Source organism: Calonectris borealis, chromosome W (assembly GCF_964195595.1).
Source record: "Calonectris borealis chromosome W, bCalBor7.hap1.2, whole genome shotgun sequence".
NCBI classification, from domain to species: Eukaryota; Metazoa; Chordata; class Aves; order Procellariiformes; family Procellariidae; genus Calonectris; species Calonectris borealis.
Genome location: NC_134351.1, coordinates 2,604,161 through 2,620,096, shown reverse-complemented (window position 1 = coordinate 2,620,096; position 15,936 = coordinate 2,604,161). Strand labels below are relative to the sequence as shown.

Genomic DNA, 15,936 nt, shown 5'->3' with positions numbered 1-15,936 from the left:
TATCTAATTGCTTTTTTTGCTTGTGTTTGCAGGACCACTGAGGTTTCTTTCCCAGACAGAATCTGTCACGGCTTTTGCAGGAGACACTATTCTGCTGAAGTGTGAAGTTGTTGGCGAGCCCATGCCCGTGGTGCACTGGCAGCGAAACCAGGAGGACTTGTTCCCGAGCCCGGCCGACACGCGGGTGGCCGTCCTGCCCTCTGGAGCTTTACAGATCAGCAGGGTTCAGCATGGGGATGGTGGGATCTACAGATGCCTGGCGAAAAACCCAGCCAGTTCGAGAACTGGAAATGATGCAGAAGTCAGAGTTTTGGCAGGTAAGAACTGGACCCTTCTACATCGCCTTTCTCTCTTGTCTGGTCGTGTCCTTTGGCTCTCTGAAAGAGCAGTCGCTCCTCCTGGAGCAGTTAGGCTGATTTATCCCACTTTCTCTCCAGTTACTTCTGCAAGCTTCCAAGTTCTTCTTCACATGGAAGAGCCTGGAGACCTTTAGAAGCAGTTGGATGCAAAGGTGAGGAGTTGAGACCTTAGGAAAGTATTCATGCTGCCTAACTTCAAGTACTGAATTCAGATATGTATGAAGCTGGTCTCTTTTACGTGGTCAACGGAGGGAGACAAGTACTTCCCATCTCACAGCGTTGGTGAGAGCACTGGAATTATTTTCCCAGAGCACTCTCTGGAAGAGCTCCTCTCACTCCATTGACTGTGAGCAATCTGTTGGGACTAGCAGCTGAATTTACTTACTCAAAGTTAAGTTGCTTGGATATTTCAGTGCCTGATGTGATCTGCCAAGTTGCCTAGACCAGAGTTTGGGATCTGACAGAGTTTAACTGTGACAGGTAATCTTCCTAAATTCATGGCCAAGTGAGCATCTTGCTCTCCCTCTTAATAAACACATCAGCTAAATGAATGGTTACAACTGCAGTCTAGTATCAAAGCACCAAAAGAGTGATTTGAAAAAGGTGTTACTGCAAAAACTCCTTCCGTTCTAATTCTACACGCTAACGTGTAACCACTAATTAAATGGGACAGGGGTGATGTATTTCTAGAATTTTTTTTTTAATATATGCATTTTCTAGACAAATGTTGTTGGTTTGCTTGATTTCTCACTAAGTGAGAGGTAACTGAGCAGGATTCTCAGGCTTCTGAGATGGTCCAAATACTATAGAGATCAGGAAGGCCAGGATCAGGCCTGGGGAAGTGTCCATATATTAACAACGTGTGAAACTTGATGAGTTCATCCTCGCTTCTAGGAGTGGCTTGTAATAGCTCTGGGATTTATTACAGCGGAATTTGGGGGATTACAGTTTCTTCTGTGTTTGCGATTTGACACCAAAAGAAACAAACCAAACCACCGCCACACCCTCTAAATTTAGGATTACGAACCAAAGCCCATGTCCTCGCTTTCTGCTACAGTAGGTAGGTATTGATCCTTTTTTGGAGCTGCAAAGCAAAATTACAGCCAGGACAGCTGGCAGCAGGGGAAGACCACATCACCTGGAGTTACCTGCAGGTTTTTCCCTATCTTTTTGGTGACCCGAGTTTGTGCCTGATCTCTCTAGCGTGGACCTGTTCCCCAATTGTTGGTTTACAGGGTGGCTGTTCTTGGGGCTTCCAAGCTCCGTGATTATTCATGGCAATTTGAGATCCATGGGGAAAAAAAATATTTTTTCAGATATCTTGATTAAAATTAAGAAAATCATAAAACTTTGTATTTTAGACAGACCTGGAAGACTTCTCTTGGTGTCCGCAGCTCTTCAGAGTATTGTTCATTTGCTATGTATCTACATTTCAGATCATTTGTGGATGGATTGGTGTTTCTTCCTTTTCCCAGTTTCGGTCGTTAACATCCTGGCTAAATGGCCTCTCTCAGGCTGTCTATAGGAGAGAGGGGAATTAATATATCTCTTCCCAGCATGTTAAAATTTTATACCAGAGAAACACTGGAGCAAATAATGAGGAAAATATATAACAAGGAACTAGTGGAGTCCCTCAGACTTTGGCTTAGGGCAAGCAGCACAAGGTCTCATTTCAGGATAATGTGAGCAGACAGCAGCTCTTATAAGAAATGAACGGTGCTCCTGAAACAAAAATTCAGATCTTATTGAGCCTCTTGGGAGTTTTGTTCTCATGTGCACGCTTTGATGGTTCAGAGCTATGTGATACTTTGCTGCTAATTCTGCCTCTCCTGTTTTTGCTTGTTGGTAGAAATCTCTCTTCCGTTGCAGCTCTCCTCTTCCATAATTAGCGAAGGCAGAATACTCTTGCTGGCCTTTTTCCCCTGGTTAGTGGGGAAGAAAAAAAAGAAAAGTCTTAAATCTTATTCAAGGGAGTAGGCAACAAAACAAAAGCGTAGGTAGTATATCGTAATTCTGTATTTTTAAAATGCAGCTTCTTCCACAGATAGCGGTTGTGATTTCTTTGAACCCACAGTGTATATCTGTCAGGATTTGTGGCGAAACGGACCACAATCCTGGCGAATAATTTCTAATCTTCTCTACAGCTTCCAAACAGAATGCAACAAAAAAGAACAAGGGATAAACATCTTCAATCATTTAGTTTCTTTAGTTAAAGTGCCTCTGGCTTAAATATTTGATTCGACATTGTGGTGGGTCTGGAGAGATCTGTATCTCCTCTTGATAGAAAAATTCATCATCCAACATGAATACAGGTTAGAAAAACAAAATATTTGGATGAAGGAATTACTGATTTCCTGATAGTGGTAGTTTAACTACTGTAGCTTAACTCGCCGTGTAAATGAAGGAAAAGTTGAGCCTTCAACCCCCATTACTAAAGAGAGGTGGTTTGTAGGTGTGTGAATGTGTCTACCGGGGGCAAAGCACTGAGCAGGAAGTTTTTACAAGCGACCGTTTGCATGTGTGTTTTCTACGTGCAGTTTGGTTCTGCCTGGGGAAGCTCTGGAAGGGGCTGATTCTCTCCCCAGCACATCAATAAACACATTTTACAAACGGCTCCAGCCTTGCTAAATCCTCCATGTGCCCATAAGAGTACCCAGGCCATATGAGAACAGATTTTGAAGAACTTGTATAAAAAAGCCCAAGAAACCTGAGCAAAGCTCTTGAGGAATTTTTAATGTGTCAGGTTTAATCTATTGCTCTTAATTTTAAGAGTAGCCATTGCAGCTTTTTGCAGGAAGCTCATTTCAAATGCATGTTTTTTCACCTTTCTAATTGAAGTGCAGCTCTTTTCTCTGGGGTCCAGAAACTTAATCCCAGGTGAAAAGTTTCAGCAAGTACTGAAAACATGAGGAAATACATATTCAGATAACTGCATGCACTCACCTCATTACTTTAGAGGGAATAATACTACTGTACCAAAAAAAGCAAAAGATCTTACACAAACCAGTATTAGGGAATTAATTCTTAGCCAAATTCATTGCTTCTGTAAATTAATGAGTAAGTTTCTTTGGGAGGTCTGTACACTTGAGAAATACAGATGATGTTTTAAAAGCAAAAGTTGAGTAGTTTGGTGCCTGAAAGCTATTAATTCTCTATTTATAAATAATAATCCTGCATTTATCATGAGCTGGTCAAGTAATCTGCTGCTCTAGTATTGTCTATTATAGAGGTTCCTTCTTTCTCTCTGAGCTTGTCTGCTGAGCTGCAGTGCAAGATAATGGTAACAATATCATGTAATTCCTTCATATTTAATGCGAATAGAGTTTGGTTGTGATTCAGCTCCTTCCTCGCGGTTGCATTTCTGAGGAGAGAAGGATAACAGCAGCAAAAAGGACCGAATTGATCCCGCGAGAAGGAATTGGGAAGGGAGAGTTTGATGGTCATGTTTAAGTAACTGCATGCAACAGAAGTTGCCTCGTGAGCTCAGGCTTGCTTTGATGCTTAAGTGAGTCCGCTTTTAGAAGAGCAATTGCAATGCAAGACTTATTTAAATACAGCGTAATATTGTGGTACTGACAAAGTTTTGCAGTTACCACTGTCTTAGGTTGATTTTGAATAGTCATGTAAATACAGGAAGCATCTTGTCCGAGGACATCCCATTTGGGAAATGAAAGGGGTGGAATATACTGAATTATCTTGTTTAGTAGGAGTTTGTTATTTAATACGAGTTTTGTAGTTAAACTTGGTCTTTAGGAAGGTCTGGCTAAGCTCAAGCACGCAGTCTCTTTGAAGCTCAGCCATCAGTTCCTCATGCAACACCCTGAACTTGTATCAGGTGCAAAGATAAGTTAAAGCTTTCTTCTCATCTTTTATACCTTGGGAGGATCCCTGTGTTGATGCACTTCCCTAACAGCCAGTAATTGTCCAAGTCAGGTCTTCACCTTATTCTTAACCTCCACAGGTAGTCCTTAACGGTGTTTATTCTTAGATGAAAACAGATTTCCAACAGATGTGGCCCACTTAAAATAAATACTGAACTTGTGAATTTTTAAATTTTTTTTTTTTAAATCTAACCAATTTCACGTTTATGTTCTCCAGTGCAGGGGTGCCTTGCCCTAATTCTCATTAGTACATAAAAAAACGAACAACAACAAAACCAAACAAAAACCCCAGCAAAAAAAAATGTCATTTATAGATGCAGAAATTGCAGGGGTGATGCACAAGACCAGAGTCAGGTCCCCTTCACAAATGAATCCAGATCATGGTATAAGCTGAACTCGTTTGCACCACGTGTATTTTGATGCTCATTTACCAGTAAGGCGATGCACGCAAGTGTGCGAAGCCTCTGGTTAGAGCTCGGGGTCTTTGGAAGGGATTTCTGTTACCAGAAACCTGAATACGAGCTTCTAGTTTGAGGCAGTAGCTGAAGGAGTGAATGTTGATAAATTAATAATAGTTCAGAAAAGAACCGGAGTGTTTACTGCACGTAGCCTGCCTTTTGGTGAACACACGGGAAATGTTGTACTTTATCCAGGAGGTTTTATAGACTTGCTGCTAGTGTGCTCTGTAAGCGCTGACTTGGGGGAAAGGATTCTTTAATCGGCAGGTTCTTATGAACTAGGTGAAAAAATAACAACTGGAAATGTGAAGCTATATTCTTGCATGTAGAAAAAAGTTAAACACTTAAAACCGGTAATAGCCCTTGGAACTGTTTATTTTTCTACTGAATTTTCCATCAATCGTACTTAAATCAAGGTTAGATTTTCCGTCGCTGCTCCTCCTGCTTTTCAAACTGAGCAACAACTGGATCAAAAGCCTTGCCCTGAGCAGTGCACCCGGCACAGGCATCACTTGTGCTGCTAAACTGGTAAAATTTCTATTAAAGGTTTCATTTTTACCTCATTAGGAGAGAACCATTTGGATGGGGTGTGCCCTGTCACAGAACATGCTCTGTTACTTAGTAATAGTGTTAAGTTCTCTGTTTTGTTTTGGTTTGTTTTTTTCCTTAATTATTAGTAGTATTTGGATGCATTGGGGGAAAAATATTTTCTTGTTTGGTAAATATATCCTCCTAAGGTGTCATCTGTTAAAGTCACGTTTGAGAACAAGGCAGCAGTGTGAGAGTATGCACACGTGTACGTGTGCTGTCGTCTTTCCGTGCGTATTCTTACAGGGTAAATTCCTAGTTAGAAAAGATCCATGTAATAACTTCCAGTATCTGGTTATCCCTACTTCCAGCTGCCCAAATGAATAGCATTGCTGAGGTCACTTTATAAGCTAGCTATATTTTGACCTTTAACAAAAAAAAAGGTTAAATTTAAAATGCTTATTAATAATCCTGGGGAGTGAGCTATCTTGCCTCTCTCCCCTAGGTAAATCTGATTAGTGCTTAAGTAATCCCTTGTATAATACATATAAATAGCAGTTTCCCATGTTACAGCAGCTTGCCTAGCTGGGAATAAAAATGAGCGGGCAGGCAGAGAGGTCTGTCCAGTCCGTGTGTCCGCTTAGCACGGAGCGGATCTCGAGACCAATGCAATCACAAGAACAATAACTAATACCACTAAAGAGCTGTTTGCTCCACAACTCCCTGGCTCGTTGCCAGATTAGTGTTTTTATTTATGAAATATGCATTGATGTTTCAGTGATTGCTCTAAATGGATTGGTTTTAGTACTTCCATTTGAAGCACAGATTGAGTTCAGAACAAGGGCCTTAAGAATATTATGTAATTTAATTCTGAATGTATTTGAAAGCATAAGTTATTGGAAGGTTCCTGGTATACGATTAACCTTATGAAATTGAGCTAGCTTGAGGATGCTGGTACTGTCAATTAGTGGACCGTAGGCTGGCTTGCAAATTTGGGCATACAGAGAAGAACAAGGTAGTTCACTTCAAACTTATCTCTGATTCTGCTCTCAAAATGCACTCCACAAAGAATCCCAAACGAAAGGGAATTCTGTAATGTTGGAACGGCCTTTGCATTCCTGCTTTGAAGTTTGTTTTATACTAAATAGTGGCAGTAGAGCTTTAATATGGACTATTATTTCATACTAACAATAATTATAACTAATCAGAACTAATAATAACATACTAATAAACTATTAGTGACTATTAATGACTAGGACTATTATAGATCTGAAACATTAGAGATGATGGTTTGGCATTTTATGAACTTGTGGGTTTTGGTTTGGTTTGGTTTTGGGGGGGCTTTTTCTGTTTGTTTTATTTTATTTAATTGCATGAAACACACTGCTTTCTTCTCTGCCATTAACCCACTTTGCTAGCAAAACATATACAACTCTCTCATCATCACTGCATTCCGTAAAGTTGTCTCTCAAACCAGAAGAGAATTCCCATGCGCAGGAGTCCAGTTAGCAGGCAGAGAGAATTTAAGTGGAATGAATCCAATGGCTACTGGGGATTTGCAAGTATAGTTTATATACGCACAGTACAATGTTCCTATAACACACTGAAGGGAAAGGCAGTCTTAATTGCAACCCCCAGCAGTCTGGTTACAAAGAAATTAGAAAAATCTAAGAATTGGAGCAAGTAATCTGATAATAGTAATTATGAATTAAAAACCAGAATTTGTGGAGAGTCAAAGGAATCAAAGACGTGGAAGATATCAAGGATTAGTAAAGTTCAGGGTACAAATGTTTTTCAGCTATAACTGAGACAATATTACTATGAATGGGTGAAAGTGGTAGAACTTGTTTCAATATTTACAAGGCAGAAAAGTTAAACATACTAATTTTTGAAAAAATATGTGCTTGTACGCATGGCATTGATTATTTAAAGATATTTTTATATTAAAAAACAAAAAATTTAGTGCTATCTTGACATGAGTGGCTTAAAAAGCTTGTCCAAAACCAGATGTTTTCAGGTCATTATAGCCAAATAAAAATGTAGCTCCTGGAGGAGCTGAGGAATTCTCAGGACCATTAATTCTTGACCATAAATTTTGAATACTGAAGATTCCAGTGGTCTGGAACAAAGCAACCCTTGAGTACCTGATGGTCTGTTAGGCTGGCATCTTTGAGACACAAAATAACAGGATGGTCCATGCAATTAAAACCAGTCAATATCAGTGTATGAAAACAGATGATGTCAGCGTAATTTCTGGTGATGATTTGTATCATTATAGTAGATTTCTGGGAGGATTGCCTGCCTAAGACATTAGAGAAATTGAAAATCAGTATAGCATCTATATGCTAGGTCAGATTGATAGCCATCAAGTCTCCAAGTAGAAATTGTTACTGAGCAGAATTTTTTTTTTTAGTGGGAGTCTTCACTGAGAGCCAGGGATATATTCTTGATCCTATGCTCTCTAATATACCATATAACAATGAAACTGCAATTGAAGGCGTATGCACGCCTCACAGAGATGGTAAATACTGAAGAATATGGATCACTAGACAGAACTTTATAAATGGGGCAGAATTTAAAAAAAAAAAAAGGAATATTTTAATGTGATTGGTCCTATCGCCCATATCAGAGGAGAGCCCAGGGGCTGGAGCAGACACTTTCCTGTGACAAAAATTGTGGAGGTTCATCTTGAGTAATCGGCAGAACAAGGGTGAAGCAGTGCTGTGAGAGGCTGGTGAGATCCTGGTGGGGTAACGCCAGTGACGCAGGGTCCTGGCACTGGAGACGCGACTTCCGCGCCGAGGTCAGTGTGACCTAGTGCGTCTGACTGGCGACCGCCATTTCAGAAAGGTTGCAGGAGGTTTGGAGGAGGCTTAGAGAACGGCCATAAAAATGGCTTAGAAGATTGTCCCATTTACCATTTAAAAGCTACGAATAATTTTGGGGCTGCTACTTGTTTCTAAAAGTTGACTAAGCTAGTCTTTGATTTTTTTTTTTTTTTTTAATTATTTTTATTTTTTCAACTCAAAACAGACTAGGACTGGGAGTAACTCCTCTCCAGTTATATTCATGGGGCTGCATCAAAAATCTTGTATTAGGTTCTTTTCTGGATTCAGTTACTACCTGGATCGAACCACTGCTCTTTAACTGCCTGTGTCTTTGCATCTCAGGGACAATGTAGGTCTAAAATGGCATCTGCCAAAGCTCTGCAGCAGCTGAAAGTAAGAGTGTAAATGTGTTGCTGCTTTCTTGCCTCAGCTCTGTTCTCCATTTTTGGGATAGAAGATAATGTAGTTGTGGAGCAGTTCCTCATTCTGTTTCAATTTTGCCTCTAAAACTTTAATGGCTAAAGAAAAAGCTTCCTCCTTTTGTCTTGTAAATACAAACCAGCAACGTCCCTTCCCTACTCCTGCAGTAATAAATTTTATATTATTCTTTTACCTAAGGATCTCGGAGAACAAGTCAAAGGGCTGTAAATATTTTTGTCTTCATTATGGATGAGGAAACTGAGTGTCTCACAAGAAATCATCATTAAAGCTAGAAATAGGACTCCTGATGTATAGGCTCACGTTCCAGCAGTGCCTTGGCACAGTTTTCCTTGCACTTCAGTTAATGTGTTTTGAAGTTACTACAGTAAGAAGAATGTCTTAACGCCCTGATTTGTGTCGGTGCTCATGTCACAATCTTTGTGTCCTTACTACTTATGTGCTCCTGGTCATGTCGCATCCCAGAGCTCTGCTGAGCCAGGCTTCTGTTTTTTGGGAGGGGAGGGCAGGAGGGCTGAAGCAGAAAAATGCTAGCAAAGGGGGTTGGGAGGTGGCGGCAAAAAAGCAAAATCCCAAAGTAATAACTGCGTTCTGGTTATACATTTTAATGCATTCGGTATATTGAGAGATCGGTATCATTTTAATGACAGATTTCTCCAACGCTGTTCACACATAACCCTTGCTTTCTTATTGGGATTAAGTGTTCAGCCTCTAGGCATGATGGTGAGATCAGGTTGGGGAATTTTGCTGGCCTTTCTTCACTGACAGCAGAGAGCAAAATTGGGTTTTATTTGGTATAAATCTTTATCTCTTCTAATCAAATTTAGAAATGTGACTATGAACATGTAGAGATATTCCGTCACATCAGTGTCACATTAAAGGCATCTCAGTTCTGCAAGTTACAATATAAAAACTGCTGCAATAAAAAATAAAATTGTACTGGCAAAGTACAATATTATCCAAATACGTTCAGAAAAATTTTCATGGGTATGACGGAAGTCCTTTGTCAATTGAACAACACTTACAAATGCAGTGTAGCACAAAGCAGCTTAGCACAGTAAGATGCCATACAGCAGGATGCAACACATTTTATGAAAGCGTTTCCTTTTTTCCAATATATAATGTAGCTAAAATACTGCAGTAACATTTTTCTCCTCGAGTGCTGAAGAGTTGTCTCTCTATGGCTGAATCCAAGCGAACTCCTTGCAACTTCATCTTCCTTGGAAGACAGAAATAAATTGCATCGTCTTGAGTTCCACTTGCTTAAGACCAATTTGGTATGAGAGTTAAATACATCCTCGACTCTTATCGATGCATATTGACACAAATCTGAGGGTTTGTTGAGAGAACGATCAGTGATTGACTATAACGTATGCTGGTAACATGTGACAGAAGCGATACCTTTAACATAAGAATGAGAAAAAAAATAATTTCAGGACCTTTCCCTGGTGCAGAATACATATATGTCCTTAGTTACATCACAAGCTATCTCAATTACTCCGTTAGCCATCTATAAAATGGAGATAAAACAACTTATCATAATGCGGCTTTGTGAAGGTATGTATTTTTTTGCGAATAGTGTGGTATTCTCAGATATCAGTGAAATGGGGACTATCGAAATCACATAGGCATTCGCAAATCCTATTTGTGGTTTTGAATTTCAACTATGTGTCATTGATTTAACGAGTGTGGAAAATACGGGTATAGCTGTACCTCATTACTGCATGTTGTATGCTCAAGAAAAATGCTAAATACGAAACGAGAGGTTTTGCTTTGTTTGGGGAAAGTAAGTTCTTACAGCTCACGGCTTTATAATTGGTTTTAGGTGTACCTGTTTGTTCTTAAACATTAATATATAAAATAAAATCAACAAATGCCAGCAACGGGGTAGGTGCTCTGCAGGCTGGGAAGTCGGCGCAGCCCTTGCTTCCAGCCCAGGTGCTGGTCCGGCGTCAGGCTCCGAGCCTTGTGAGCGCCGGCCGCGGTGGGGCTCGGCGGCCGTAGGCGGGAGCAGCTTGCTCCGCGTGGTCCCGGTCAAGCAGTTTGCTTGGAAAGCTAATGCTGAAAAAGGCCGAGGAGGTGTCCTGTCGCGTCCCCGTGGATGGGGGCATCGCAGCCGTGAGCTCAGGCCACAAATGACATGTTGGTGCGCAAGAGATTGAATCGTGGCTGAAATGGAGTCAATGCCTCCAGTGGGGCCAGGGCAAAGGATTTCTCATCTGCCAAAGCTAGTCCATAGCTGGTTGATTATGCGTACAAGTGCCTTGTCAGGGAGAATACACCGAGTGCTCTTTAATCAAGTGGAGAAGGGCATAACAAGATGTTGGATATCTTTATAATCAAGACTGGGTGCCTTCCTGAAGAATGCACTTTATTCAGACGTGCTTCTGAGCTCAGGATGGGTGTGATTCTGTGGCCTGTCTTATACGAGAAACAAGATTTAATGGCCCTTTAGTCTTAAAATCTCCTCGCTCATTTTTGCTTTCTCTCTAAAGTAAAAATCTAGTTTGATGGTCTGATCTTTCTTATTTCTCAGCTGGAAATACCTGGTTGCACTGGTGCAACAGTCTTATCAGACAAGTCTGAACCAGATACTGAAATTGCTGCTGCTGTGTACCGCTTCCTTAAGCCCCCCAAAAGACCCGATTTCCTCACAAGGTCTGTTGTGTCACTGGTGCACATTTTTGTAGTTTATTCAGAACATGTGTTGTGATTTTTTTTTTAAATGATTTGTTTTGATTTTCCCCTGCCAAGCATCAGTGGGTGGAGGCTGTGCCACCTGCAGATAACACTGCTGCAGAGGTTTGCAGTCTGTGGTCCCACAGACTTTTTGGTCAATGAATTCTTCTAACATCCAACACCATCCCCTTCTTCAAGTCGGATCTCAGTTGAGAGGAAATTGTGGATGTCCACCTTAAGGAGAAGGTGCCTTTGGAGACTCCTTGGTTCCTTGTAAGGTTATGGTTAAGTAATTGTAGCTTCAGATATTACTGCCTTTCATGTCCTAGTTACTCAGCTCTGGTTTTAGACCACCTCTGGTTTTTTTGGAAGGTGGTACAAAGCCGGAGGTGGTGATATGCCACCTTTAACAGTCTGCGATGGCATGTCAGTCCTCCTTACTAAGTACTCCTGGAAAACCAGCATTTCGTATCATGGAAGCTGTGGTTTTGCGTCTTGACGCTTAAACAAAATGTGTTAGTTATTCTATCCAGACCCCTCTGTAGTAAAGCTGACGCTGGCCTTTACCGTACGGACATAAGGACCGACTGCGGTTGCGACTGCCGTGGGCTGTGCTCGGCGCAGTCGATGCTGACTGCCACCCGTGACGGGGAGGGCACAGCTGCCACCTCCTGCGGGGCTCAGCCCTTGCTGGGGACTTGCCTGAATAATGTGCAAGTTCTGATCTTCACGGATTTGAAACCACAACCCTCTCCCTCCTCTTATTTTCTGAAAAAGATAAGATATTTTCTTTTTTTTTCTTCCTGTAACAGATATTTTCTTCGATTCTCTATGTGGCTTTAAGCTGCTAACTTTGGTTGTACCTTGTGCTCCCTATTCAACTGGAAATCAAGCAGCAAAACGTTGCTTCACAACTGACGCATTTGGTTTTCATCTGCTTTTGAGCTGTGTTTCCAGATGAAAGAGGGATGTAGAGAAGATGCCACCTTTTCAGCTAGCTATATCATTAGGGAGTTCAGAAGAGTTCAAACACAAGCTTAGGCTTCTGTTTGTGAGCCTCGAATGGAGCAAGAGGTGGAAACGATGAAGAGCAGGCGATAGCGCTATGGCAGAGCACGGGACCCTCTCCCTCCCCCGGGCAATGGGGCGTTTCTCTGCAGAGCAGGCGAGCAGCAGCCAGCCCAAGGCACCGCCACGTTATGGGCGCAGGTGGCTGCTGGAGGCAAAAGGAGCTGTCCTAAATGAGGAGAAGTGTTGGAAAAGGGAGCTAAGCAAGCAACAAGATGATTATTAAGTGTAAGCTTTAACGGGGATAAAAGCAGAGATATGTTACAGGGATGTGTAGTAGTGGTATTTTCTCATGCTGAAATGATGTGAAGCTACCCATTAAATAAACTAATTTGAAATGTGTTTTAGACTAAAGCATCTTTGATTTTAGATTAATTAGAGGATCCCAAAATAATAATTAAAAATATTTACCTAGCTTTGAGTCGATCCTCTGTCATCTGCCATTACTGGCTAAATACTTGAGTCCCAGTTTGGTGTTGGACAGTGACTTTCCCCTCCTAGCGTTCAGCGGTTTCTCACACTGGTACCTCTTAGTTTAACCTTGGGCTTGGTGCTCGTTCTGGCCATCTGCCTGCATACCTTAATGCTGACAGTTTTGCTTTCATTGGGATGTTCATTCAATTATGTCCCTCAAGAACTTCCAAAATTTTGCTAGGCAAATTACAGAAGAGCGGAAAAACCCCAAATAAAATACTGTTGTTTTTCAGTTTGCTTGAAGTATGGTGTTGCTTTAATCTATGCTAGTTGTTAACTGATCTTCAGATTGTTGACAGAGTTATAATGAAAACATTATTTTCATTGGAGTAGTTAGGACAGTAGTGATGTCTCATTAACATTCTAGTCTCCAAGAACAACAAAAATGTTTTTCACATCACTGTAAAACATGAATGTGCTATCCTGCTTTTTTCCAAGTACAGAACAGAAATACGTATTGAGCTACTTCTGCATATTTTAGGATTTTGCTACTTAGTCTAATATCCAGCCTATACCAGCTCTGGCATTCCATTTATTCTGGATGTACTTGAAGAACCTTTTCAGCCAAATGTATTCTACTAAAGCCTTCGGTTTCAATAATCAATAGTCGCCTCTTTCTAACTTCAAATTTAATCTTCATTGATGTCATTTTCCCTATATTTTTATGGCTGTGCTTCTTACTGCTGCTCACATCTTCCATCCTAGCTAGGATCATTATTTTAATCAAAGATGACCTCTTTGTGATTTGAGAACTAAGTGCTTTTGAAGGGAAGGAGACACTCCGGTATTAAGCTGTATTAAGGTCTGGATACTGTTTACAGATTTTGTTTGCTTTCTGCGTTTGCACATCTGTTTTCATCTTTGGATAACTGACTTTAAAAAAAAAAAAAAAAAAAACAACAACAAAACCCCCCCAAAACCCCCCAAAACAAACAAAAAAACTTTGTGCTGGTTAGCTACCATGTATTTAATTGCGTATGTTAAGGTAATATGTGTATTTGTGGTTATTGCAAGAGATACTATGCAATTCACAGGCCAAAGGCATCACTGTGATCAGCTAAGATGTCTTCACAGCTTGAAGCTATTGAGTTGTGGGGGATGACTTCTGCATCAGTTGCACTTACTGGTGGCTGGAAATTGCGTGTCCATCTGGTTACAGTAAGAAGTTGAAATATGCTGTTGTTGTAAATCCATAACAAATGCCTGCAGCTAGTTACAGTTTCTTTCGACTTCTATGGGAGAACCAGCTAATTACTTGGAGATGATTCTGGAAGACCTTGTAGTTGTTAATTTGGTGGGAATATTCATTTTTATGGTGTAATTTTTATATTTGTGTCAGGAAACAAGGAGTAATGTTTAATGGCTGTAGTCCAGCACATTTGTTTCAACATCTGTGATAAGAAAATGAAGTCATTCTCGAGAGAAAGAACAGATTCATTAAAAAGCAAAAAAACCCAACTGATTTCCTTGGCGTATGGTTCTGTTTGCTGGTATTTCAGGCATGGTGGGTGGGATTTGGGTCTAGGTCGTCACCTGAGCGTGGGCGGTCCCTGGTCAGGGTGATCCACCCGTGGCAGTCAGAGGCGCTTATGGAGACATTTAGCTCATCCTAAAGCTCAGCTCACTTGCCCACAGGTCGGTGTGTCAGACGGCCTCCGATACGCAGGGGTCCGTGTGGACGCCTTTGGCCAGGCAAAGGAGAATTTGGGGTACCAATCTTTCTACATATTCCTTCCCAATTCAGATTTTTTGAGTTTTTTCGTTCTTCATTTTCTGTGTTTTCCTAACTTGAAGCTTTCCTTGTCTTCTCTCACCTACCGTATTTATGAACTTCCCTCTTGCAACTCCAAAGTAGCGTCGTTAATCCAGTACCACTCTTAACCTTATGTATATCTCTCTTTTCTTGCCATGACTGTGCCTTTTCCTGTGGCTTTCCAAGACCTGACTCTAATACCAGGCTATAAACAGTCCTTTCTCACTTTCCCAAAAGCTGGTATTTTTCTGCCTTCAAATTGCTCCCTTGGGTTCAACCTGTAAGCAGCTCCAAGATTGCCATTTGATACACTTTTTATATGTCTGTACTATGATTTTCTATTTCTCCCATCAGTAAGAATCTGTGAAAGCCGTGGTCTCTTGGGTCTGTTATTGATCGGTCGTTTTACATTCCCCATTCCCAACGAAGAGAGTGTTGTTTTATTTTGTTGGCTTTCTTTTTTATGGATGATAACTGTCTCTTTTGCTCTCGTAGATCCAGGTTTGCACAGACAGCAGTTTTTCCTTCAGCGACCGTCGAACGTGGTGGCCATGGAAGGGAAGGATGCTGTTCTGGAGTGCTGTGTTTCTGGGTACCCCCCTCCCACCTTCACGTGGCTGCGAGGAGATGAAGTGCTCCCTGTCAGGTAGCTCAGTCCTTTGTGGGTCGCGTATCTAACACTATGTTTCCTTCAGCAAAGTATAGGCAAACCACTGAGAAATGCCTTAAATTCAGTGGGGTGGACTTGGAGGCCATGAGGTTTTCCTGCTAAATAATAATGGGACTAGACGTGTCTCTTAACCTGCTGCTGTAATTCATCTCTGCACCGAATCCGAGGGTGGAATTTGATCATAAATGTCACCTGGCTGGTATTTAAAATGGAAGTGTAAAGCTATTAACAGTAAAAATCACAGCTGAGAATTACTTGCAGCGTAATTACTGTGTGTATTTGTCTAGATAGAGATAGCACCTTAACATATTGCGGACATGTGTGATCAATGTTTCAGGTCCAAAAAGTATTCGTTACTGGCTGGCAGTAACCTACTCATATCAAACGTGACTGACGACGATTCTGGGACATATACGTGTGTAGTCACCTACAAGAACGAGAACAGCAGTGGCTCTGCAGAGCTGTCAGTGATGGGTGAGTACGTGAACTGCACCCACTTTGCTTTTCCAAGAACGTTTTTAATTATTCCCTTTTCCAGAATTGACTTAATTTTCAGAACCCCAAGTAACTGCAAACCATACAAGTCCCTTCCCTCCTTTGATCAGGTATTCACACCCATGGAAACCACGTCCTGTAAATCTTTGCATACTTCCTACCGTGCCCGATAGCCTTGCTGTTGCCGAACATCTTATGGTATCAGATGCTAATTGCTACTGCCTTCTGCACAGGGTCCTTTCCCTTTATTTCTCCTTCCTGAAGCCTTATTTTTGGCATTACGATGGATGTGCCCGTTGTGCACT

The 15,936-nt window shown here is 41.2% G+C and overlaps 1 protein-coding gene across 1 annotated transcript in view; it reads left to right on the top strand.

The window, feature by feature from the left end:
* Positions 1-15,936, top strand: part of LOC142074710 (netrin receptor DCC) — a 566,907-nt gene that overhangs the window by 265,116 nt on the left and 285,855 nt on the right. Inside the window, exons 3-5 of the mRNA XM_075135512.1 lie at positions 33-317; positions 14,962-15,112; positions 15,474-15,610. Of these exons, the coding sequence (XP_074991613.1) occupies positions 33-317; positions 14,962-15,112; positions 15,474-15,610 (573 nt within the window). The remainder of the gene's footprint in view (positions 1-32; positions 318-14,961; positions 15,113-15,473; positions 15,611-15,936) is intronic.